This window comes from Podarcis melisellensis (assembly GCF_964234715.1).
Source record: "Podarcis melisellensis genome assembly, chromosome: 9".
Lineage (NCBI taxonomy): Eukaryota > Metazoa > Chordata > Lepidosauria > Squamata > Lacertidae > Podarcis > Podarcis melisellensis.
This window is the reverse complement of record NC_138541.1, coordinates 77701263-77724989: the sequence shown is the minus strand read 5'-3', so window position 1 is coordinate 77724989 and position 23727 is coordinate 77701263. Positions and strand designations below refer to the sequence as shown.

The window sequence follows — 23727 nt, the reverse complement described above, 5'->3', positions numbered from 1 at the left end:
CAGTGGCAAATTTAAGAAGGAAAACACACACACAAAACCAAGTTTTTTTCTTCATAAAGGAGAGGCAACAACACAACACAGACTGTCAACTTACACTGAAAATACAATCATACTTCCTTCTGAAATTAAATGCGAGTTCACATAAGCAGCCCACATGTCAATTTTAACGTAATGGATAGCTGCCATTTGATAGATCCTCCATGAATTTATCTGGTTGCCTTTTAAATTAACATGAAGCTGATCTCCTTTACGCTACTGTCCAGGATTCAGCACCTTTAAATAAAAAGGGAGTTGGAAATCGGATTGTGATGTTGTGGCAATGGATCCCATAAATTTAATTCTCTGTACTTTTTTTAGACATGGAAGAGAAGCTGGAGGTGTTTTACAATTTAATAAACAAAATCTGCCGCTCAGTTTTTGGCAGGGAAGGCCATCTTTAATAGTCTCTCTTTTTATTCCCTATTACACCATCTTGGCAGAATGGATACAGCTTCTTCAGAATAATGAAGTGTGACCTAAACTCTCAGCACCTCTCTTCATAATTAATCAGCTAAAGAGAGGGTGGCCAGTTGCATGTTACCAACAAAAACTTGCCTCAGCAAAGCAGAGGATAGATGATTACGTTAATTTGCATTAAAACTGCATATAGTAACATATGCATAGACACAAATTTGGAAATAATAGCTATAATTTAAATAGAAATATAGTACATCTCGCCATGGTGGAGATGCCTGCAAACTCTGCTGACCAGGCGCAACTTCGAGGGCCACCAACTCTCCTTCCGTCATGATTTTTTGACATCCCTCAAATAGAGAGTCCCTTCAAATAGAGGACTTTCCTGTGTAGAGCAGAGCACATGGTAACCCTAAGGTGGTGAAATCACCAAATCCGAAGTCAACTGGGCTCACGCTGGCAAAGTAGAAAGGGTGGGGGAAGCATTTTTCCACACCTTTGTTTCTTCTTCCATAGGCCTATAGTTTGGTTTTTCAGATTTTTGTTTCTTTCGAATTTTGCCTCTCATTGCTCTCCATGGAAGAGGAAATTTATATGGTAGCTCCAGGGCTGTTGTACTCCCTCTCCTCTTTGGGAGCCCCCTTTTTTTCCATAGGAAGAAGAACACACACGGATACAAAATGGCACTCTTCAGAATATGAGAATTAGTATAATTCTGGCAGAACTTTTTCTCCTTCTCTCTCTTAATAGTGTAAATTGCAGCCTTTAAATTGAACTTTATTGCCCATAGCAGACCTTCTTGTAGCAAAAATGGGGCTTTCAGTTGGACATTTTTGGTTGTATTTTTGATATAGTGGTATAGCAGTCTGGCTTGCTTGGAGTCTGCTGTTAAGGGAATTCAGTTTTTAAAAAATCATTCCTCTTTTTCTGCTCTGTTGACTTGGGCAAATTAGGTCTCTTAGTATGAACTACTGAATGGATTGCTTAAGCTGGACATAATGATGGTGTCATTGGACACTGTTAATTGACTTATTGAATATATTTTGTATGCATCTAAACTTCATTGTAATGTATTATGGCTATTGTTCTATTATTATTATTATTATTGTTGTTGTTGTTGTTGAACTGTCTTATTTTCTGTACCATTGTCACTGGTTTCAGAGTCAAGGGTGGCTAAACCCATTAATCTTTGGGAAGGGCTCAAGCTCAGTAGTAGAGCACATGAATGCCCAAGGTCCCAGGTCCAATGCCCAGCAGCTCCCAGTAGGGCTGGGAGAAACCCAGTTTGAAACCTTGGAGAACTGCTATCAGTCCATGGTAACGGTATAGTGCTAGATGGACCAGTATAAGGCAGCTTCCTAGGCTCATAATATGTGAACTTGGCCTTTAAGTATTGAAGTGAGAGCTGGAGTCGGAATCAGCATTGATGAGCATTTGCTAAAGCCCATGCCTGCATAGGGAGCCACTGGTGACCTATACACCACCACCACGCCAACCAGCCCTGCTGCTGTTGCACCTTCTACTATTCCTTATTGTTGCATCTTCCTGGGAATTACGTGATAAGCTTCACCAACTCCAAAATACTGTCATTGTTCTCTTAACTTCAATAAATGCCTTGTCTCCAAAGGCTGCAAAACAATGGAAATCAGGTGTGTTCTGCCAAACTAGATATACCGTAGCTGGTGAAATATTATACAGAATAAGTACTGTTTTAAAAACAGTTTTTTTCTGGGTTGATCCTTGTTTGTTCTATTTCATTTCTATTCTTGGTTTGTATATGATATGTTCCTTTGATAAATTTATGTTGTAGGAGGTGTTAATGATGCTAGACAACTATGTACGAGATTTCAAGGCTTTGATTGATTGGATACAGCTTCAAGAAAAGCTGGAGAAGGCTGATGCCCAGAGCAGGTAATTGGAAAAATATTTCCATATAACTTTCCAGATAACACTGGTCCTAAAGGATCTTTACTGGCTTCAAGTATGTTTCCGAGCACAATTCAAGGTGTTGGTGCTGACCTTTAAAGCCCTAAACAGCCCTTGCCCTGTGCTCCTGAAGGAACATCTTCACCCCCATCATTTAGCCTGGACACGGAGGTCCTCCTCCGAGGGTCTTCTGGTGGTTCCCTCACTGTGGGAAGTGAAGTTACAGGGAACCAGGCAGAGGGCCTTCTTGGCAGTAGCACCCTCCTAATGGAATGCCCTCCCATCAGTTGTCAAGGAAATATAAAAAACAACAACATTTAAAAGACCTCTGAAGGCAGCCCTGATCAGGGAGGTTTTTAATGTTTGATGTTTTATTATGTTTTTTATATTTTGCTGGGAGCCTCCCAGAGTGCTTGGGAAACCCAGCCAGATGGGTGGGGTATAATAATAATAATAATAATAATAATAATAATAATAATAATAATAATAGCAGCAGCAGCAGTTGTTGTTGTTGTTGTTTTTATTATGCTTGTTCTCTATATGGCAGGCACTTTGTTTCAGATAGTCTCCCAAATGCTAGCATGTTGTGGCCTAACCAGAGTTCGGCCGTCAGTCTTGTGCACTCCTTTCTCTGTGTGTGCTTCAATTCCCTTCCTCATTTGTAATAGCTGTAGTTTGAAATCAGGTAAACAATTATTATTGTAAACCATAGTTTGCATCTAAACTAGAATGGGAAGTCATATTTTAACTAGATCTGGAGGCAAGCTGCAGTTTGTTCACACTAAGTTTGTTTGATCTGAGATTACTGCAAACCTATTGTTACGTTGAACCAGAAGTGAGGGAGATGCAACTCAGTGCAAGTGGGGAAGATGGTGCATAGCACTTCAAGGCACAACCCTGAAACCCAAGCCATGGTTTGGCTGTTATATCTGAACCAAACTCTATGCACAGTTATGGTTAACTGTGGGTTCCTGGTTTATTTTCTTGTTTATGTGAAGTGTGGAGTAAAGGAGCTGTATGCAGATGTATTGTGGTTTGTAAGCCAGGATTGTGTAAACCATTTCTCTCTGGCCATTTTTAACGCTAATGTTACGATGGTTCTGTATAATGGAGTCCTCTGATCTCCACCTGCCCCTTCCCAAATTCATCTGAGGCTCTTGCTCATGCAACTTCATCTTCTGTATCATGTAGATTCTAGATCAAAATTATTATTCAACAGAAAGAAGCATCAGCCATATGAGTGTTTGAATTTGAGACCATCACCTAAAAGAAACATTTCCCCTATATATAGCTATTCCATTCCAGCAGGGTTCAGTTTTAAAGGAGTTTTTCTCATGCATTCATTCATTCATTCAAATTGATGCTATGCCTTGTGTGTGTTTGATTTATATGCTTCTAAAGTTTTAATTACCATTTGTCTCCTAGCTCAACCAAGGGGATTCAATTAGTTCATGGAGGATAGTTCTGTCAATTGCCTCTGCTGAATGAAACATCCAGATTTCATAATCTTAAACCTCTGAATTCCAGCTGCTGGAGGGGCAAACAACAGGCATCTTCATTGCCTTCCTCCTATGATGATGATGATGATGATGATGATGATGATGATAATTTATTATTTATACCCTGCCCATCTGGCTGAGTTTTCCCAGCCACTCTGGGCGGCTTCCAATCAAGTGTTAAAAACAATACAGCATTAAATATTAAAAACTTCCCTAAACAGGGCTGCCATCAGATGTCTTTTAAAGAGAAGATAGCTGCTTATTTCCTTCACATCTGAAGGGGCGGGTGCCACTACCGAGAAGGCCCTCTGTCTGGTTCCCTGTAACCTCACTTCTCGCAATGAGGGAACCGCCAGAAGGCCCTCGGCACTGGATCTCAGTGTCCGGACTGAACGATGGGGACGCTCCTTCAGGTATACAGGACTGAGGCCGTTTAGGGCTTTAAAGGTCAGCACTAACACTTTGAATCGTGCTCGGAAACATACTGGGAGCCAATGCAGATCTCTCAGGACCGGTATTATGTGGTCCCGGCGGCCACTCCCAGTCACCAGTCTGGCTGCCGCATTCTGGATTAATTGCAGTTTCCGGGTCACCTTCAAAGGTAGCTCCACGTAGAGCACATTGCAGTAGTCCAAGCGGGAGATAACTAGAGCATGCACCACTCTGGCAAGAGTGTACCAGATGGAGCTGATAGGCAGCCACCCTGGACACAGAATTAACCTGTGCCTCCATGGACAGCTGTGATAGATTACGAACCACCTGAAAGAGTCTCCTGCTGCTGTTTTCTGCAGATGCAATAGAAGCGGCGAAGAAAGTCCTCTTCGCTGTTGCCATTGCCACTTAGTAGGCTCAACGTTGAGCTCTAACCCGTGTCTGATTCAGAGTGAGTTTTCCGCCACCAGCGCTCTAGCCGTCTCAACGATTGTTTCATCCCCTCAGCTCCGGGGAAAACCACAGGGCTGTCCGGGCTCCATGCAATTGGAGAGGGCACTTCGGAGCCAGACAGTCAGTATCCCTGGTTAACTCCGTATTCCAGCGGGCCACCAGGGAATCAGTTGAAAGGCCATCAATATGGGATAAAACATCCCCTACCACTCCCTGGAAACCATCAACAAGGGATAAAACATCTCCTACCACACCCTGGAAACCATTTGGATCCATTAAGTGGCGGGGGCGGACCATCCAAATCGGTCCCCCCTCCCTGCAGAGGGGAAGGGTCGTGGAGAAGTCCAGTTGCACCAGGAAGTGATCTGACCATGGCACTTCTTTTGTTTCACTTTTACTTAATGTCAGATCAGCAACATCCATAGAGGTGAACACCAGGTCTAAGGCATGTCCGCGGCTATGAGTTGAGCCAAACTTATTCAGGGACAGCCCCATGGAGGCCATGTTTCCCATGAAGTCCCAAGTGGTCCCTTGTAAGGCTGTGTTGGCATGGATGTTAAAATCCCCTAGGACAACCAAGCTAGGTGTCTCCAGGAGAACATCTGCCATGACCTGAAGCAGCTCGGGCAGGGAATCCTTGGCGCAGCGGGGAGGTTGGTACACCAAAAGGAATCCTGTACTGCCCCTATTGCCCAACTTCCAGACCATGCACTCAGAAAACTGGGTCTTCCCAATAGGACGCCTGGTGCAAACTAATGACTTCCTAAAAATCACTGCAACCCCCCCTCCCCGCCCAATGACCTGGGTTGACGTGTGTAAGAGAAACCTGGTGGACAAGCAGCAGCAAGGACAGGCCCATCTGCTTCATCCAACCAAGTCTCTGTCACATATGCCAGGTCAAATCCTCCATCCACAATCAGGTCGTGGATGGCAGTGGTCTTATGAATCACTGACCTGGCATTGCACAGCAACACTTTCAGGCCATGTGGGTTTCCCCTGCTGATTCCCGTATCCTTCCGGTCAGGACCAGACCCGGAGGCAGGGATAGTCCTCAGATAACAACTAAACCTGCCTCCTCGGTAATGACATGGTCTGGTCTTAGCATAGCTCCTCCTCCTGCCCGTGATCACTGAGATTGGGTGTCCTGGTGCTTCTGCCCCTGTGGAATCCGCCGCAGCCATTCTGTTAGCTGAGGCCCACTCCCAGGCAGCCCTGACCCTTTCTCCTTAAAAAGCAAAATACAGACTTTACAATGGCCTAACAAAATAGTAAAAGCAAAACAAAGCCAAAAACAGTTATACTAAAATAAAACTAATCCCCACCCCACTCAACATTTATCCAACCCCAAACAAAAATAAAATAAAATAAAAATACATAAATAAAAACCATCGTTCACAGTGGTGCAAGAAAGTAAAAATGCTTTTAAAACATTTTAAAATATGTAAAAACATTTTTGACATTTGCAGCAGCAGCAGTATCAGTGTCCTGAGGCCTCGCTGGAGCCTCTTAAAGCTGTGTTGGTGGTGAGTGTGGGCCCTTCCCCAACACCCACGATGGGCTTTCCCACAAGCATCTGGCTTTTACTGCTCTAAGCAAGAGAGTGGATTAGACAGACGAATAGAATAGAATAGAATAGAAAGGGACCACGAGGCTCATCTAGCCCACCCCTGAACTCTCCATATGTGGCAATTATCAGGGATAAACTCATGCACCAAGGAGGGTGTCTGAGAGCACTTCCATGGAGACCACTAGAAGCAGTCTGCAGGCCTTGCATTGTGCCCTTTTACGGCATCCAACATTGTGGCTTTAACTGCAAACCAGTGCCTAGATTTTACTTAGTATTCCACGTTGAACTTGCAGACCTACTTCACTAGCATGGGAAGTAAAGAAGATGTCTCCAGGACGCCATGTGATTCCAAGCCCATCAACTGACAGAATAAGTGTAACATCAAACGCTCGAAGAAGTCTGAACTTTGGGTATGGAAACTGAAACACTTTCCTATTTCAAGAGTGAAAACAGAGATGTTTTGAAAAGATCTGTTCATTGGCATAGATTTCTCACTGTAGCTTTTATTACTAAACTTAACTTGCATCAGTTTTCTATTTTTCTCTTCCTGCTTAGCTACTACCGTATTTTTCGCACCATAGGACGCACTTTTTCCCCTCCAAAAATGAAGGGGAAATGTGTGTGCGTCCTATGGTGCGAATGCAGGGTTTCGCTGAAGCCTGGAGAGTGAGAGGGGTCAGTGCGCACCAACCCCTCATGCTCTTCAGGCTTCGCACACCTCTCCGCAAGCAGCAGGAGCCCAGCGCTGGGCTCCCGCTGCTTGCGGAGAGGTGCCTGCATGCCGAAGCCTGGGCGCGCTGAGCTCAGCGCGTCCAGGCTTCGCGGACCTCTCCGCAAGCAGCGGGAGCGTTCCCGCTGCTTGCGGAGAGGTGCCTGCATGCCGAAGCCTGGGCGCGCTGAGCTCAGCGCGTCCAGGCTTCGCGGACCTCTCCGCAAGCAGCGGGAGCGTTCCCGCTGCTTGCGGAGAGGTGCCTGCATGCCGAAGCCTGGGCGCGCTGAGCTCAGCGCGTCCAGGCTTCGCGGACCTCTCCGCAAGCAGCGGGAGCGCTCCCGCTGCTTGCGGAGAGCTGCCTGTTTGAGGGCTGGGGTCGGGGGAAGCTCTAGCTTCCCCCACCCCAGCCCCGCACCTGGGGGGGAAATAATTTTTTCCCCTTTATTTCCCCCCCCAAAAAAACTGGGTGCGCCCTATGGTCCGGTGCGCCCTATGGTGCGAAAAATACGGTATGTTCCAATCATTGTTGGGCTGTTTGTGTCCCTTCCCCACCCCCCATAATGGAATTATTGTTGTTGTAGTTGTTGCTCTGCAAACCTTACAGTTCCTCTGAGCATTCTCTCAGCATTCACCATATGTGTTTGCTATGAGAGGGAATCATTACAATTAAAAATAAATATCACTGTCTTTATCCACATCTAAACTCATGCTAGAGCCTTTGGGGATGCAAGTTCCAAATGTGAAATTTGCTCCAGTGTAAGAAATAGAGGACGTTTGCCTCTCTTTGTTGTCATTTTGCTGTGGAGAACTAGATGGAAAAGTAGTTCATGGAAAGAGGCAACACGAGTGAAAGCATACATACTTTTGTCAAAGCTCAACACAGTGGTGCCTCGCAAGATGAAAAGAATCCGTTCCGTGAGTCTCTTCGTCTTGCGGTTTTTTCGTCTTGCAAAGCAAGACCATTAGCAGATTAGCGCTATTAGCGGCTTAGCGGGCTTAGCGGATCAGCTGATTAGCGGCTTAGCTGATAAGCGGATTAGCGGATCAGCTGTTAAGCGGCTTAGCGGATCAGCTGTTAAGCGGCTTAGCGGATCAGCTGTTAAGCGGCTTAGCGGATCAGCTGTTAAGCGGCTTAGCGGATCAGCTGTTAAGTGGCTTAGCGGCTTGGGAAAAAGGGGGGGGGAAGGGAAAAAAACCCGCAGGAACACGCAAGACATTTTCATCTTGCGAAGCAAGCCCATAGGAAATTCGTTTTGCGAAGCACCTCCAAAACGGAAAACCCTTTCGTCTAGCAGGTTTTCCGTCTTGCAAGGCATTCGTCTTGCGGGGCACCACTGCATTTAGTTTTGCCATGTTTCTAGACCATTTCCCACAAACGTATTCTATATCGATCCCACTTTGATAAAATCAACCTATTTGGGTAGAATAGTCATGTGACTGCATCTTTATATGTTCAGGTTTTAAATTGGTGGTGTTGAGTAGTGCAATAACGGTTGATTTTTGTGCTTTGGATAATTAATGATTAGGTTGAGCCAATAGAAACCACGAGGAACTGAAAAAGTGAGAGACGAAGAATACATGGAAGGTATCAATCTGTCCTTAATGAAAATGCTAGATGTATGACTTTTTTCTTTGCTTAGGACACCATCTGCAACAGTGACTTCTAATCGTCTGGCTCCAGTGGGAGTAAGTTGGGCAGACAAAGTGAAAGCAAACCATATAGCAACGGTTACCAGTTCAGAGATGGCAACAGCACAAAAATGCATACCAACACCAGTGCCGAAAACTTCACGGAGAAATGGCAAGTGTCTATAAGTGGCCTGATTAGTAATGTACCTTATGGTCACGTGCATACATTTATATGCATGTGCACTTGAGGCAAAGATGCATCCATAGCAGGATGCGACTTCTTAGGTATTTAACTTCTAGAGCAGTGGTCTCCAAACTTTTCACCCTCATGAACCACTTGATAGTTGCAGATGGTCTTGGTGGACCATTTCATGATTTTCCTGCCAGACATAACAATTGCAGTGCACTGTGCTAGATTCTCTATGATTCTTAATTGTATTTTTATTGCTGCTTTTATTTCTTTCATTGTATTAGCATTTTGAAGTTGGAAATGTTAAAATTGTGGTTCAATAATTGTTGTGATATATATAAATGAGAAAATACATATATTTCATAGAATTCAAATAGTAATACATTAAAGAAGCATTAAAATTACAATTAAAAAACTATGAATATTTAATTTGAGCATGCCACAGACAGTCCTCGCACCACATTTTGGGAACCCCTGTTCTAGAGATACTGTGGAAGCTGACAAACCTGGAGAAATGACAGCTTTAGAAACTCATGCTAACAAGTGCTGTTAAGTGCTATTTTCTTATTGATTTTATGCTGCTCCATAATGGCTTTAGGCCCTTTGTGTGTTATTTAAGTCCAGCCTTCCAGGTGTTTTGCACTTCAGCTCTCATTAGCCCCAACATGAAATCATAGATTGGTGAAGACTAGTTTAGTATTGATGATTTTTATTATTAGTTTAGTTTGTATTTATCAATTTTGTTTCATTTTTTTCCAAAAATAATTTCAGTCACTGGAAAAACTGGGTTAATTGGTCAGTGTAGACAAAGATCATACATAAACTAGACACTGTCCAAATACAAAAATGGAAATAGTGATTTATCAGGGACAGGTGCAAGAAAATACAAGGCTGGCCCTGTAAGAAGCAACAGTTGGAGCTGCATTGCTCAGTGTTTGTGCCAAGAGTTACTGTTTATGTTTATCCATTAAAAACTAAGCATTTCTTTTGTTTGGACAAGTTAAAAAGATATAGCTTAATAATCCATCTGACTATTTCAGAGGGGTAGGCTTGTTAGTTTGTTTTTGCTGTAAGAGTCTTAAAGGACTCACAGATTTATTGTGGCATGAACGCTGGTGTGTGCAATTTTGTGCCACAATAAATCTGTTCGTTTTTAAGGTGCCACAAGCTTCCTTGCTCTTTTCATTGCTGACTACTAACCTAAATGTAAAGAATTAGAAGAGTATTAAGGGTTTTTTTCTTACGTAATTAAAAAGTACTGGATTTGTTCCCCCTTTGTTTTAAAATTCTCATAGACTCTTTATACATCATCATGGGCATCAGGGACCACTATTAAAAAAACAACCCAAAAAGTGTTGAGTTTCACAAGTTTAGACAAGTGACCCCACAAGAGCAGCGTTTGGCTAATATTTTCAAGAAAAAGCCGATAGGTAGACCATGTGCCTGTAGAGACACAAGTTTAAATGAGATAATGGATAACATGTTGTTTGAGTACAGGTGGAATCCTATCTAGCTGTAGTTTCTCTTGCTTTAAAAGTTTCTCTGGATTTTGTACTGAGAGCCTGGAGTTCCATAACAGGTTAATTCCTTATTTGTCTTCTATTAGTGATCTAATAATTCAATATCTACTCAGTAGTAATTCTATTGATATTAATATGAACACTCTACATACAGGGTGGAAAACGTGGTTCTCTGGGTGCTATTGGATAAAAAATAAAAATGTAGCACCATTCATTTAAAAAAGTCATTCATTTAAGTAATCTTAAAAGTACTACTTAAATTTTAACAACAGTGAACCAAATATTGATTGAGTGATTTATTCATTATATTTCTATGCCGCTTTTGATTCAAATGAATCACAAAGCAGCTTACAAACAATAAATAATAACAGCAAGCTAGAGCATGGGTTTTGAGATTTGAACATCACAACCTCTTGGCTGGGATCCGAAGCCATTGGGTAGTGTTTGCACATGCATCCAGGCAGCTCATTCCTTACCTCACACTCCTCTCTGAGGAGGGACTTCATTAATCAGGAAGCAGGGCACAGGAGTCACACTGGACCTCAGAAAATCCTCACATGAACAGAAGGCAGCAGTTTAGGATTTAGGAGCAATATAGAATTCACTGAGATATAGACTGTTTGGAACCAACTCATTTTGAGAACCTGTGTATTTAACTCTTATTGAATTAGGGGTCCTGCCCTTGTGTGGACCTGTTCCCTATCCATAATAGGACTTGTCCTCTTATTCCTCTCTGTTCCTGGACTCCTAAGCTTACTTGGGAATCTTTGTAGAAAGACTTTTGAAAGTCCAAGGAAACCTCTGTCTGATGCTTGTTGACACTCAAAGAACTCTACTAAGGTAGTGAGAGAGCACTTGCCCTAGATGGTCAAGTTGGTTGAGAGTTATTTGTTCTACCTCCAACTCCTATTAGAGTGGACTGAAGTGCAAGAAATGAGTCTGTTTCCCTTTTGCAATTACCAGTGACATTTGCTAGCTGCTGGTAAGGTTGTGATTTTTTGTAGCCTTGAAACAGGTCCTTTAGATCAGGGTAGCCAATGTTGTATCCTCCAGATGTTAAACTCCACCTGTCCTCAGCCCCACCAGTAGTCAGGGCTGTGGAGAGTGAGTCCACAATATCTGGTGAGCATCATGCTGGCTATCTTTGTTCTAGTAAAATATTTCAATGAGTGTGAGCTAACTAATGGTAGAGGACAACATTCAGTGTGACAGATCTCTTTGAAAAAGATGTTTTAATATCAGGAACCGACAGCTTACCATAGTGCAAAGGGGCCCTTTTCTCACTAGTCTTGTTAATAGGGTTGCAGGACAGTTCTTCCAGATGCAGTGATGTTGGAGGCATAACGCCTAAGTGGCTTTGGGAGGTGGGGTGGTGGGGGCTTACAATAACAGATGGTTTGTCACTTCAGTGTAATACAAGAAGAAGCTGAGAGTGGGAAGCTCAGATGTGACTAGAGAATTGTCAGAATACCCCAATGAATTATTCATTGACAAAACTGGGCATGTAACACAATCCAGCTTGTGATACTCAGTGTGGGCTTGCCCATAAAGTGCCCCACACTTAACTAAAACAAAAACCTTCTCCTTTCTAGTTTCAGTTTGTGGTCTTAGTATGGAGACTCCCATCCAACCTCAAAGTGTGTGTCTGGTATTAAGGGCACCAACTGCACACCCTGTTAAGTCATGTAATGTAAAGCACCATTTTTAAAAGGCATATTTCCTATTTATGCTGCCCTCCAGATGTTGTGAACTGCAGTTCCCATCAGCCCTGACCATTGACCATGCTAACTGCAGATGATGGGTGTTGCAATCCAACAATGCCTGGAGGGCACTGGGTTGTTTTTTTTAATCTGAGAACTGCATTGTAAACTCGAAATGATAGCTATGTCCCAGGCTGCTGTTGGCGGGCCCTGCATGCTGGTTTCTCTCATCCATCTGTTTAGCCACTGTGATAACAGGATGCTAGACTAGATGGGCCATTGGCTTTACTTGAAGTACAATAATGTAAGTGTACGTAGCCCTGGATCAAGATGGATCTGGATTTGCTCCAGTGACAACTGTGCTTGGCTTGGCAGTGGAGGGAGGCCCTCTGGGGTGGAATTGGAGGAGGGAAGCAGACCGTCTGCCTCACTGTCCCTTGGGTCTCCTCTTTCTCTGCCGCTTTACGGACTGTGCCCCGTGGTGGTTCAACAGCCTACTCCTCTCTGTCTTCTTGGTGTTCCGTCCCTCTCTCTGAAGCGGAGCCTGGACCATGACACAGCTCCATCTTTATCAGGATAGAGTCCAGAGGGGCCCTGGTTCCATCTTTCCCGATAGCCTCTGTTTTTAGAAGGCTACCCTGGACATGATTTGGTTAAAAAGAGGGTGGGAAGTCAGGGCTTGGGGTTGTCATTAAAGGCAGCTCCTTTATCCCCTCAATTTGGTGACTGCTCTTTACTATGTCTCTTAATTCTTCCTTAAGGCGAATCTTTTCCACTTTGCCCTTCCCATCTGCCCCCATGTTTGAGCAGCTTGCTACAGATAATATTTCTTCTCAGTGCTTTTTGACTTGACTTTGCATCTTTTTGTGGTCATGAGGAGCCTTGAGAAAACTTAGCGTACAGTAATGATTATATAACTCAAACTCTATATGTTATAATAGCCTTTGCTTGCAAATCGGGATGACAATCTTTTTATCAGTTTCCTGTGTGTGATTTGTTATTCTGCCTGAATAGCTATTCTTTATAGATCCTTCTCATTTCTTATTGAAATGCTTCTTTAAAACCTTTTAGATATAAAAGTAGGATTAACAAATATTCATAATTAACATCTTGCTTTCTTTAGGTACTAAATTTTGATTCGAATTTGCCTCCTGTGACCATTTTTCTTTTATTGTTTTTATATTTTATAACTTTCTAATGTTTGTGTTGGCAGTATCCTTGCCTAATGGATGAGTTCCAGTTTTTAAACAGCATTTCTTTTTAAATAGTGCTTTATACTCTTTAAAGTCCCCTCCACCCCAGGTCACACAAACCATGCTCGCCCTAAAGAGTAAAATTCCCCTGGAGATAAAGATTTGTTTGTAATCTGAGTAGGGTAAAACCCATGTTACTTTACACTCCAGTATTGTTTTCTTTTAAATTTAATTTAAGCCAGCTTCTGTTGGTGCATTTAGAATTGCTAAATCATTTCCCCCCTTTAATGTGCAGTGCTCAGAATCACATGTTGCCTCCTATTAAGTTAGACCAAGGGCCAAATCCAGCCCAAGCCTGTCTACCTCAGGGTAGCCAACGTGGTGCCCCCCACGTGCTGCTGGACTCCTATCGGCTCCAGCCAGAATGGCCAAGGATCAGGGTGATGGGAGTTTTTGTTCGGCAGCAGCTGGAATGCACCACTCTGGAAGCAGATCTCCAGTGTCTCTGGCGTGGAAAGATCTTGCCCAGCTCTGCTGCCTGGTGCCGGGGACTGAGCTCAGGGCGTCCTCTGCCACTTAGCTGAGGCCCTTCTTACATATCGGACACAGTTGGCTCTAATCCATGCAAACTTACCCTGTAAAAGTTCTTTTAGTCTTTAAGATGCCACAGGCCTCTCTCTGTTGCTTTTTAAAATTCATAGCGCCTATGCAAATGTAAGTGCTGTGTGGCTCCATTTGCAGAATCAGAGCAGGAAAGTCAACTAGTTAAGGTATTTGATACGCACATCCCTTTGCCAGAAAACGTCCTCCTGACAGGAATATTTGAGGAGTTAGTTCTTTGTGAATTTCAATATGAGTGGACCTCCCCCCCCCCCCCCGGACTAATGCACAGATTGGAACATATTTTTATTTTATTTATATACTATAAATATTCTATACTTACCTTCATCTGAGGATTACAGGGTGGTTTATAATATAAAAACGCAAAAAAGCACAGCACAGTAACAAACCATTACAGTAACAGTAAAAGGCCACAGGACTATTTAATTAGCCATAGCTATTTTTTGGATTTTGCAATGCAATTTTCAGATCAAAAATATCAAAATGCATATTATAAGATAAGATATATTATAAGTATACGTGTTTTAGGAAAATCGAAATATCGGCTTTTCTGCAGTTTTTATTTTAATTTTTTGGGAATTATGTGGAAGTGGAACAGAACTGATTTAGTCATAAAGACTCAGGAGGTTGTGGACTCTCCTTCCTTGGTGGTTTTTAAGCAGAGTTTGGATGGCCATCTGGCCTGGATGCTTTAGTTAAGATTCCTGCATTTCATGGGGTTGGGCTAGATGACCTTGGGGGTCCCCCACAATTCTATGATTCCATGACACAGACTAACATCCTCGTCCCTCACTCCTGATTTCTGTGTGCTCAGATATTTGTACTCAGTCTTGCTTTTGATTTCTTCCTTGGCTTTTTAATGGTGCCATGTAGAGCGAAGGGATGCTGAAGGATGGGAAACAGTCCATCGTGGAAGACCTGTGAGATCCAAGTCTTCTGCTTTGGCCACAAAACCAACTTCATGTACAGAGTTATCACGCTTCAAGGATGACAGCGACAAAGAAAATGTCGCTCTTCGACCTCCAGAGAATAAGCAGAAGGCCTTGCTAAATGAAGAGAGTCTATCTAAAACTGTAGAGCCTGCCCCCAAAGATTCTTGCTGTCTGTCTGAGCACCCCCTTGCTGAAAGGACTCAGGTACATGCAGTTTAGGGGAACTGTTTTCAAAAGAATGTTGAGAGCTAACTGTTGCAAGTAAAATTATTAAGCATTAGGTACTTGCTATAAAAAGAAAATTAATGCTGGAGATTAATAAACTAATGTGTTAGGACTGGTCGTTGTCCTCTTCAGATCACCACACAAACGCTTCTTGTTCTTTTATAACTTTTTATTGCGTATTAAGAAACAATCTTATAAACGGTTCTTATCTTTAACTATTATTCCTCAGAGTCACTTATTTCAGATGCCTTCTGAGTTCTGCTTCTGAACTGAACCCTTGCCTTCCCTGGGAACAGCCGGTCCCTCCCTGTTGTTCCTGTCTCTCTCTTCTATTAGATTAACTGCTCTCCTCCCCCCTTGGGGAAACCTTTCTCCCTCTAGGAAACTGGAAACTTCTAACTCTAACTCATCCCTGACATAATGTTCCTTGAAAGATCACCATCCCCAACAGCTTTTAGAAAATTCAGCACAGTGGTACCTCTGGTTACGAACGGGATCTGTTCTGGAGCCCCATTCGCAACCTGAACGGAACGCAACCCATGTCTGTGAACGCGCGGGTCATGATTCGCCACTTCTGTGCATGCGTGTGACGTCGGTTTGCGCGTCTGTGCATGCGTGAGCGGCGAAACCAGAAGTAACCCTTTCCGGTACTTCTGGGTCGCCGCAGGACGCAACCTGAAAAGACGTAACCCGCAGCGTTCGCAACATGAGGTATGACTGTATTTGTAAAAAACCCGAAAACCTTGATTTTAATTATTACAAGTGTGTAAAGTATTTCAAGCTATGCTAAGCAATGAACTCTTACGCAGAGTAGAAATGACAAAATCCCTTAAGCAGAATTTGCTCTTGGTCAAATGTATGGGTGCGGTTGTGTTTGGAAGCTCAGTATCAATTTCTGTCTATCTTGCATATTAGTTCGCAGCCCGTGTCCTTGAGGACATCAAGATTTCTGAGAAGAGCAACAGTTTGCCAGGTAGTTCTCTACTTCCATCTTCTGAAGTGCCTGTGGTTCTCTTAGAGGCTGAACACACTTCAAAAAGTCTTCAGGTGGAAGAAATAATCTCTACTGATTCCAGGAGCGATGGAGGGAGTCAAACAGAAAAAAATAAGATTGAAAGAGAAATGGACCCTGCAGATATTTCAAATGTGAGCGCTTGCAGATGGGCAAGAGGATCTGTTCTAAAAACAAGTCCCCAAACTTAATGACATGTAGTAAATAATTACCACCTTCCCCTTCTTTAACTCAGCTGTATTAGTCAAGTATGAGGGGATATAATGCAGTGATAAAGGAGATGCCTGGGAGCTCACAGGTTCAATCCCCTAGCGTCTCCAAGATGGTAGCAGAGCCATCAGTGCATCTGCAAGCTCCTAACGGCAACGTTTGTGGCACTTCTGATAGGGCCTGGGAGTGAAACTAGAGGAAGAGCTGTTTGGCTGGCTTTTAGCAGGTCCGGTGGTAAATCTTATCTCTTTGTTTTTAAGGTCCAGAAGGGGTGCCAAATACAAATGCTGCCTACGTATAAATGTAGGAAAGCAGTTACTTACTCGAGTTACTTACTCCTATCAGTTCGAAAGCATACCAGCACGAGTAGATAAATAGGTGGGAAGGTGTTTCCCTGCACTCTGGCACTCGGCATGGTATTCTGTGCGCCAGAAGCGGTTTAGTCCTGCTGGCCACATGACCTGGAACAGCTGCTGTGGACAAACGCTGGCTCCCTCGGCCTGAAAGCAGAGATGAGCGCCCCAGCCCATAGTCAAATTTGACTGAACTTAACCATTCAGGGGTCCTTTACCTTACCTACTCCAGTTATATACAGTGGTACCTCGGGTTACATACTTAATTCGTTCCGGAGGTCCGTTCTTAACCTGAAACTGTTCTTAACTTGAGGTACCACTTTAGCTAATGGGGCCTCCCGCTGCCATGTGATTTCTGTTCTCACCCTGAAGTAAAGTTCTTAACCCGAGGTACTATTTCTGGGTTAGCGGAGTCTGTAACCTGAAGCGTATGTAACCCAAGGTACCACTGTACCACCTCTGAGGGAAAGGGAGGAATAGAAAGTCAGATAGTTGGATATATGAATGGTCAAATACCATCAGGTTGACACTTGGAATGGGAGAACCATTTACATAGCAGTAAAGTATTTTCAGGCTTCCAGCTGAACTCTGATTTTGGTTTTGCATCTTTAGTCCATGGCTGAAGTTCTTGCTAAAAAAGAGGAGTTAGCAGATCGCCTGGAAAAGGCCAACGAAGAGGCTATTGCAAGTGCCATTGCGGAAGAAGAACAGTTAACCAGAGAAATTGAAGCCGAGGAGAACAATTACATAAACATTGAAACAGACAATGACAGTGACTTTTCCGTGAGTTTTCTGCATGTGTAGAAATAATTTATAGTGGATCAGGTTAATATTCCCAAAACAGGCTAGAATTTGACAATAGTTTTACATATTTGTAAAGTTTTCACTGTAGCAAAGTAACTGTCTGATGTGCCAAGGAGGCAAAAAAAAGTAACACAGGTTCTAGCATGACTGGAATTAGTTTCCAGGCTCAGTTGAAGGCTCTGTTCATCATCATCGTTGTTGTTGTTGTTATTATCATATTTGCATATAAGGTACTTGTTTTTTGAAGTCAAGAAAAGGAAAAAAGAAATATATATAATATCACTATAGCAATTGTTAACAATTAACAATTTCAATTTTTAAGCTACTGAGTTTTTATCACTGAGGTTTTTATCACAGTTTTTATCACTGAGATCCAATTTTCATTATACTTGTCCATGCAAAGACAAGTTTATAAGCCATCCGCTCATAGGTGGCAAGTGTAAACAGATCTTCAATCCATTGAATAAATGGATCCCTATATTTATCTTTCCAGTTTAAATGCAACAATATCAGTCTTTTGGCCATAGTAAGGGCACGGAGAATCCATTTCCATTGTCCAGTTGTCAGAATATAATCCTCTGAAATTTCTAGCTTTTTCCATACAGTGACATTTTATATAATCCATTGCTTTCCCCCAAAACTTAGTAAGTATAGGACATTGTAAAAATACATGTTTTAAAGAAAACGCCTTTCTTGACCTTAAAAGCCCTATATGACTCAGGAACGCCACTTCCCATAGAGACCTGCCTGAGTACTGAGGTTGCAGGGCAGCAGCTGAAGAAGGAGCAAAAAGGGTTTTCTTGTGTGTGAGTTTCTTTGTGGCTGATTAGCTGCTCTCCCTGTGCAAAGGTCAGAGGGGGCAGGGTTTCTGTTGAGTCAGGTGATTAGCTGTGGGAGGGGCTTATCAGAGCTTGCAGGGCAGTTTGATCCATCTTTTAGATTTAGGGGAGCTAGTCTCAAACGTTTGTTGGGGGAGACCTAGGTTTTTTTTGGGGGGGGGAGTTATTTGTCCTGTCTTCATGCTTTTTATGATGGAGGACCGCTGTAGTCACCCCCAACGACACGTTCTCAAGATGGAGGGTGAGGGAACAGCTGCAGTCGCCTGCGGTTCCTGCGCAATGTTTGCCATCTTATCAAAGGTTGCAGGCAGCTTTACCTGCAGCAATTGCATGTTGATTGCCCTCTTAGAAGACAAAGTCCAGCAACTGGAGGAACGTGTAGCTACGCTCCAAAGAATTAGAGAGCTGGAGCTCTTCTTGGAAGCAACAGAGCACACCGTCTCCACCAAGGAGGAGACAGGGGACTCCCCTGAGAAGGAGGCTAGTTCACCAACACAGGAGCCAGATATACGGAGAAATGTGACTCAAAGAAGCAGGAGGCCCAGGGTTCGCTCTGATTGTTTAGAAATACACAATCGCTTTGAGGTCCTCTCCCCTAGCATGGAATACGAAGAGCAGACTCCATTTGAGGATCTCTCCCTCATTACAGTCGATCAGGTATATGAAGACGAGCAGCAAAGTCAGTCCTCAGGGAATGTGCAGGCGACCTTGGAATGGACAGCTCACGGAAGAACCCCGACCAGACCTAAGAGGAGGCGTGTAGTGGTGATAGGGGATTCCCTACTGAGGGGAACAGAAGCAGTGATCTGTGGGCCTGACAAGATGTCTCGGGAAGTGTGCTGTCTCCCCGGGGCTAAGATCCAAGATGTAACTGAACGACTGCAAGGAATCATAAAACCCACTGACAAATACCCCTTCCTTTTGGTTCATGTGGGAACCAATGACACTGCAAGCAATAGCCTCCAGAAGATCAAAAGAGACTACGAGGCTCTGGGCAGGAAATTGAAGCAATTAAATGCACAAATTGTCATCTCATCTGTCCTCCCAGTTGAATGATGTGGCCCAGGGAGAGAGGGAAAAATAGTGGAAGTGAACAGCTGGCTTCGCAAATGGTGTAAACAAGAACGGTTTGGATTCTTAGATCACGGACTGCAGTTTCTTGAAGATGGACTTCTGGCAAGTGATGGGCTGCACCTCACAACGGTTGGAAGGAATGTTTTTGCCAAAAATCTCAGAAACCTCATCAGGAGGGCTTTAAACTGACTAATGTGGGGGAGGGAGACAGTGCTCCTGAAGGTAGGAGTCTATAAATTGATGAAGGTGATCATCCAAATGTCATAAACCAAGTGGACGCAGCACGTAGACCTAGTGGTGGGAGGAAAAAATCCTTAAATAAGAGACACGGGGGAATGATTAATGGACTTCAGTGTCTGTACACTAATGCGCAAAGCATGGGAAATAAACAAGATGAGCTTGAGCTCTTGGTACAGCAAACTAAATATGACATAACAGGCATCACTGAAACCTGGTGGGATAAGTCCCACGATTGGAATGTAATAATGGAGGGATACAATCTATTTCAGAGAAACAGACCAGACAAGAAAGGAGGAGGAGTGGCGTTATATGTCAGGGATGTGTATACCTGTGAAGAGATCCAAGATTTAGAACCTCAAAGCCAAAGTGAGAGCATTTGGGTCAAAATTAAGGGAGAGAAGAATAACAGTGACCTCATTGTGGGAGTTTACTATAGATCCCCAAGCCAAACGGAGGACATAGATGATGCCTTCCTGGAACAGATGGCCAAGCATGCCAAAAGGAAGGGAGATAGTAGTAATGGGGGACTTCAATTAGCCGGATATTTGCTGGATGTCAAACTCAGCCAAGAGCATAAGGTCAAACAGATTCCTCACTGGCCTTGCAGACAACTTCATTGTCCAGAAAGTGGGAGAAGCAACAAGAGGAACAGCCATTTTAGATCTGGTCCTAACCAATGTTGATGACCTGGTTAGTGGGGTAGAAGTGGAAGGATCATTAGGCGCGAGTGATCATGCTCTTCTGAAGTTTACTATACAGCGGAAAGGAGCAGCCAAGCATACTAGAACTCAATTTCTTGACTTTAAGAAAGCCGACTTCATAAAGCTTAGGGAAGTGCTGGGTGAGATCCCATGGACAGTAATACTAAAAGGAAAGGGAGTTCATGATGGCTGGGAGTTTGTGAGGGAGATAGTAAAAGCACAACTTCAGGCAATACCAATGAGACGGAAACATGGAAGGTGCCTAAAGAAGCCAGGGTGGCTATCTAAAGCACTTTTAACTGAGTTAAGATTTAAAAAGGATGTGTACAAAAAATGGAAAAGGGGGGAAACCACCAAAGAGGAATTCAAACAAATAGCCAGCACGTGTAGACACAAAGTCAGAAAAGCTAAAGCACAGAATGAACTCAGACTTGCTAGAGAGGTTAAAAGTAACAAAAAAGGCTTTTATGGGTATGTTTGTAGCAAAAGGAAGAACAAAGAAACTGTGGGGTCACTCAGAGGAGAAGATGGTGAAATGCAAACAGGGGACACAGAAAGGGCTGAATTCCTCAATGTCTTCTTTGCCTCAGTCTTCTCCTATAAAGAAAACAATGCCCGACCTGAAGAATTTGGAGCAAATGATTCAGCAGAGGAAACACAGCCCAGAATAACTAAGGAGGTAGTACAAGAATACTTGGCTAGTCTAGATGTATTCAAGTCTCCAGGGCCAGATGAACTGCATCCAAGAGTATTAAAAGAACTGGCAGATGTGATCTCAGAACCACTGGCAGTCATCTTTGAGAATTCCTGGAGAACAGGGGAAGTCCCGGCAGACTGGAGGAGGGCAAATGTTGTCCCTATTTTCAAAAAGGGGAAAAGAGAGGACCCAAATCATTACCGCCCAGTCAGTCTGACATCAATACCAGGGAAGATTCTGGAGCAGATCATTAAGCAAACGGTCTGTGAGCACCTAGAAAGGAATGCTGTGATCACCAATAGTCAGCATGGATTTCTGAAAAATAAGTCATGTCAGACTAACCTGATCTCGTTTTTTGACAGAATTACAAGCCTGGTAGATGAAGGGAACGCAGTGGATGTAGCCTACCTTGATTTCAGCAAGGCATTTGACAAGGTGCCCCATGATATTCTTGTAAAGAAGCTGGTAAAATGCAGTCTTGACTATGCTACCACTCAGTGGATTTGTAACTGGCTGACTGACCGAACCCAAAGGGTGCTCATCAATGGTTCCTCTTCATCCTGGAGAAGAGTGACTAGTGGGGTGCCACAGGGTTCTGTCTTGGGCCCGGTCTTATTCAACATCTTTATCAACGACTTGGATGATGGACTCAAGGGCATCCTGATCAAATTTGCAGATGACACCAAACTGGGAGGGGTGGCTAACACCCCAGAGGACAGGATCACACTTCAAAATGAACTTGACAGATTAGAGAACTGGGCCAAAACAAACAAGATGAATTTTAACAGGGAGAAATGTAAAGTATTGCACTTGGGCAAAAAAAAAATGAGAGGCACAAATACAAGATGGGTGACACCTGGCTTGAGAGCAGTACATGTGAAAAGGATCTAGGAGTCTTGGTTGACCACAAACTTGACATGAGCCAACAGTGTGACGCGGCAGCTAAAAAAGCCAATGCAATTCTGGGCTGCATCAATAGGAGTATAGCATCTAGATCAAGGGAAGTAATAGTGCCACTGTATTCTGCTCTGGTCAGACCTCACCTGGAGTACTGTGTCGGGTTCTGGGCACCACAGTTCAAGAAGGACACTGACAAACTGGAACGTGTCCAGAGGAGGGCAACCAAAATGGTCAGAGGCCTGGAAACGATGCCTTATGAGGAACGGCTAAGGGAGCTGGGCATGTTTAGCCTGGAGAAGAGGAGGTTAAGGGGTGATATGATAGCCATGTTCAAATATATAAAAGGATGTCACATAGAGTAGGGGGAAAGGTTGTTTTCTGCTGCTCCAGAGAAGCGGACACAGAGCAATGGATCCAAACTACAAGAAAGACAGTGGAATTTGCTGCCAAGGAGTGTGGTGGAGTCTCCTTCTTTGGAGGTCTTTAAGCAGAGGCTTGACAACCATATGTCAGGAGTGCTCTGATGGTGTTTCCTGCTTGGCAGGGGGTTGGACTCGATGGCCCTTGTGGTCTCTTCTGTTAGAATTCAGGCCCGGTCAGAGGTATGTGCCTATCTGTCCAGGCACCGGCTGAATTCCTTAGACCTCCCTCCGGCGCCTCCCGGCAGCAAAAACATACGAGGTCCGTTCCGGCGATTTTCCTCAGGCTGTGAGAAAAACACACCAACTGCTTCTCCTCCTCCCTGCTCCCTTCATATCCCCAGGGAGGGCAATCAGACACAGACAGAAACGTAACTACATGCTTTTATTCTGTCTTTAGCAGTCATACAGTAAAAGATGTCTGCTCTCTTCAACAAACAGAGAGAAACTCCAAACTCAACCCATGTACATCCTGTACAGGTCATATGACACACTCTGAGCTAACATCCGGTGCTCAGTACAGAATGGACTGCCCCTTTGTGTCCATGGCAACAGTCACACAGTTCCTGTTTGGCTTTCCAGCCACAAGCAGCAGTCTGGGCTGCTAGAGCCTTTGCTTGCTGCAGCATTGCTGCTTTAGAATAACATCTTCCAATTCTATGATTCTATGAAAGAAGATTCCACCTAAACATTAGGAAGAACTTCCTGACAGTAAGAGCTGTTTGACAGTGGAATTTGCTGCCAAGGAGTGTGGTGGAGTCTCCTTCTTTGGAGGTCTTTAAGCAGAGGCTTGACAACCATATGTCAGGAGTGCTCTGATGATGTTTCCTGCTTGGCAGGGAGTTGGACTCGATGGCCCTTGTGGTCTCTTCTAACTCTATGATTCTATACTGTACTGGAGTTGTCTTCTGAAGCCAGGATGCCCAATCCAAAAACTAATGCCGTCAGCTACTGCTGTTGGCCTGAGAAGATGTTGTATCATTTGTGTGTATTTATATTTTAAATTGTAAATGCCTTAGGTGCCTTAATAGAAAAGGTGTTCTAAAATGCAGTGAATGATAAATAATCTCTAGACTTCTGGAGGTGCTGAACTTCTGCTCCCATCACCCCTGACATGCGCTATGCCTGCTGGGGTTGATGAGAGTTGGCATCCGGCAACATCTGGAGGGCCACGAGTTAGTCACTCTTGCTTTAAGCTATGGTTAATGAGAACAAGCCAGGATCAAATCATACTTTCAGATCCTGCCTTGTTCTCAAACCATAGTTTTAAAAACCTTCAGTTTCCATGTTTGGTCCTAAAAGAACTGAGGTTAGGTTAAAATGGAAAGCTATACCTTACAGGTGTGAAAGGAGGGCAGGAAGAATGTGTAAGGCCCAATCTGCTTTTTCTCACAGCAAAAACATTGGTTTCCTATTATGTTTGAAG

At 43.6% G+C, this 23727-nt stretch overlaps 1 protein-coding gene across 1 annotated transcript in view; it reads left to right on the top strand.

Moving 5' to 3' along the window:
* Positions 1-23727, top strand: part of SCAPER (S-phase cyclin A associated protein in the ER) — a 211624-nt gene that overhangs the window by 36947 nt on the left and 150950 nt on the right. The window contains exons 6-11 of the mRNA XM_081925815.1: positions 2264-2364; positions 6624-6740; positions 8683-8843; positions 14769-15031; positions 15968-16198; positions 17240-17410. Coding sequence (XP_081781941.1) covers positions 2264-2364; positions 6624-6740; positions 8683-8843; positions 14769-15031; positions 15968-16198; positions 17240-17410 — 1044 coding nt within the window. The remainder of the gene's footprint in view (positions 1-2263; positions 2365-6623; positions 6741-8682; positions 8844-14768; positions 15032-15967; positions 16199-17239; positions 17411-23727) is intronic.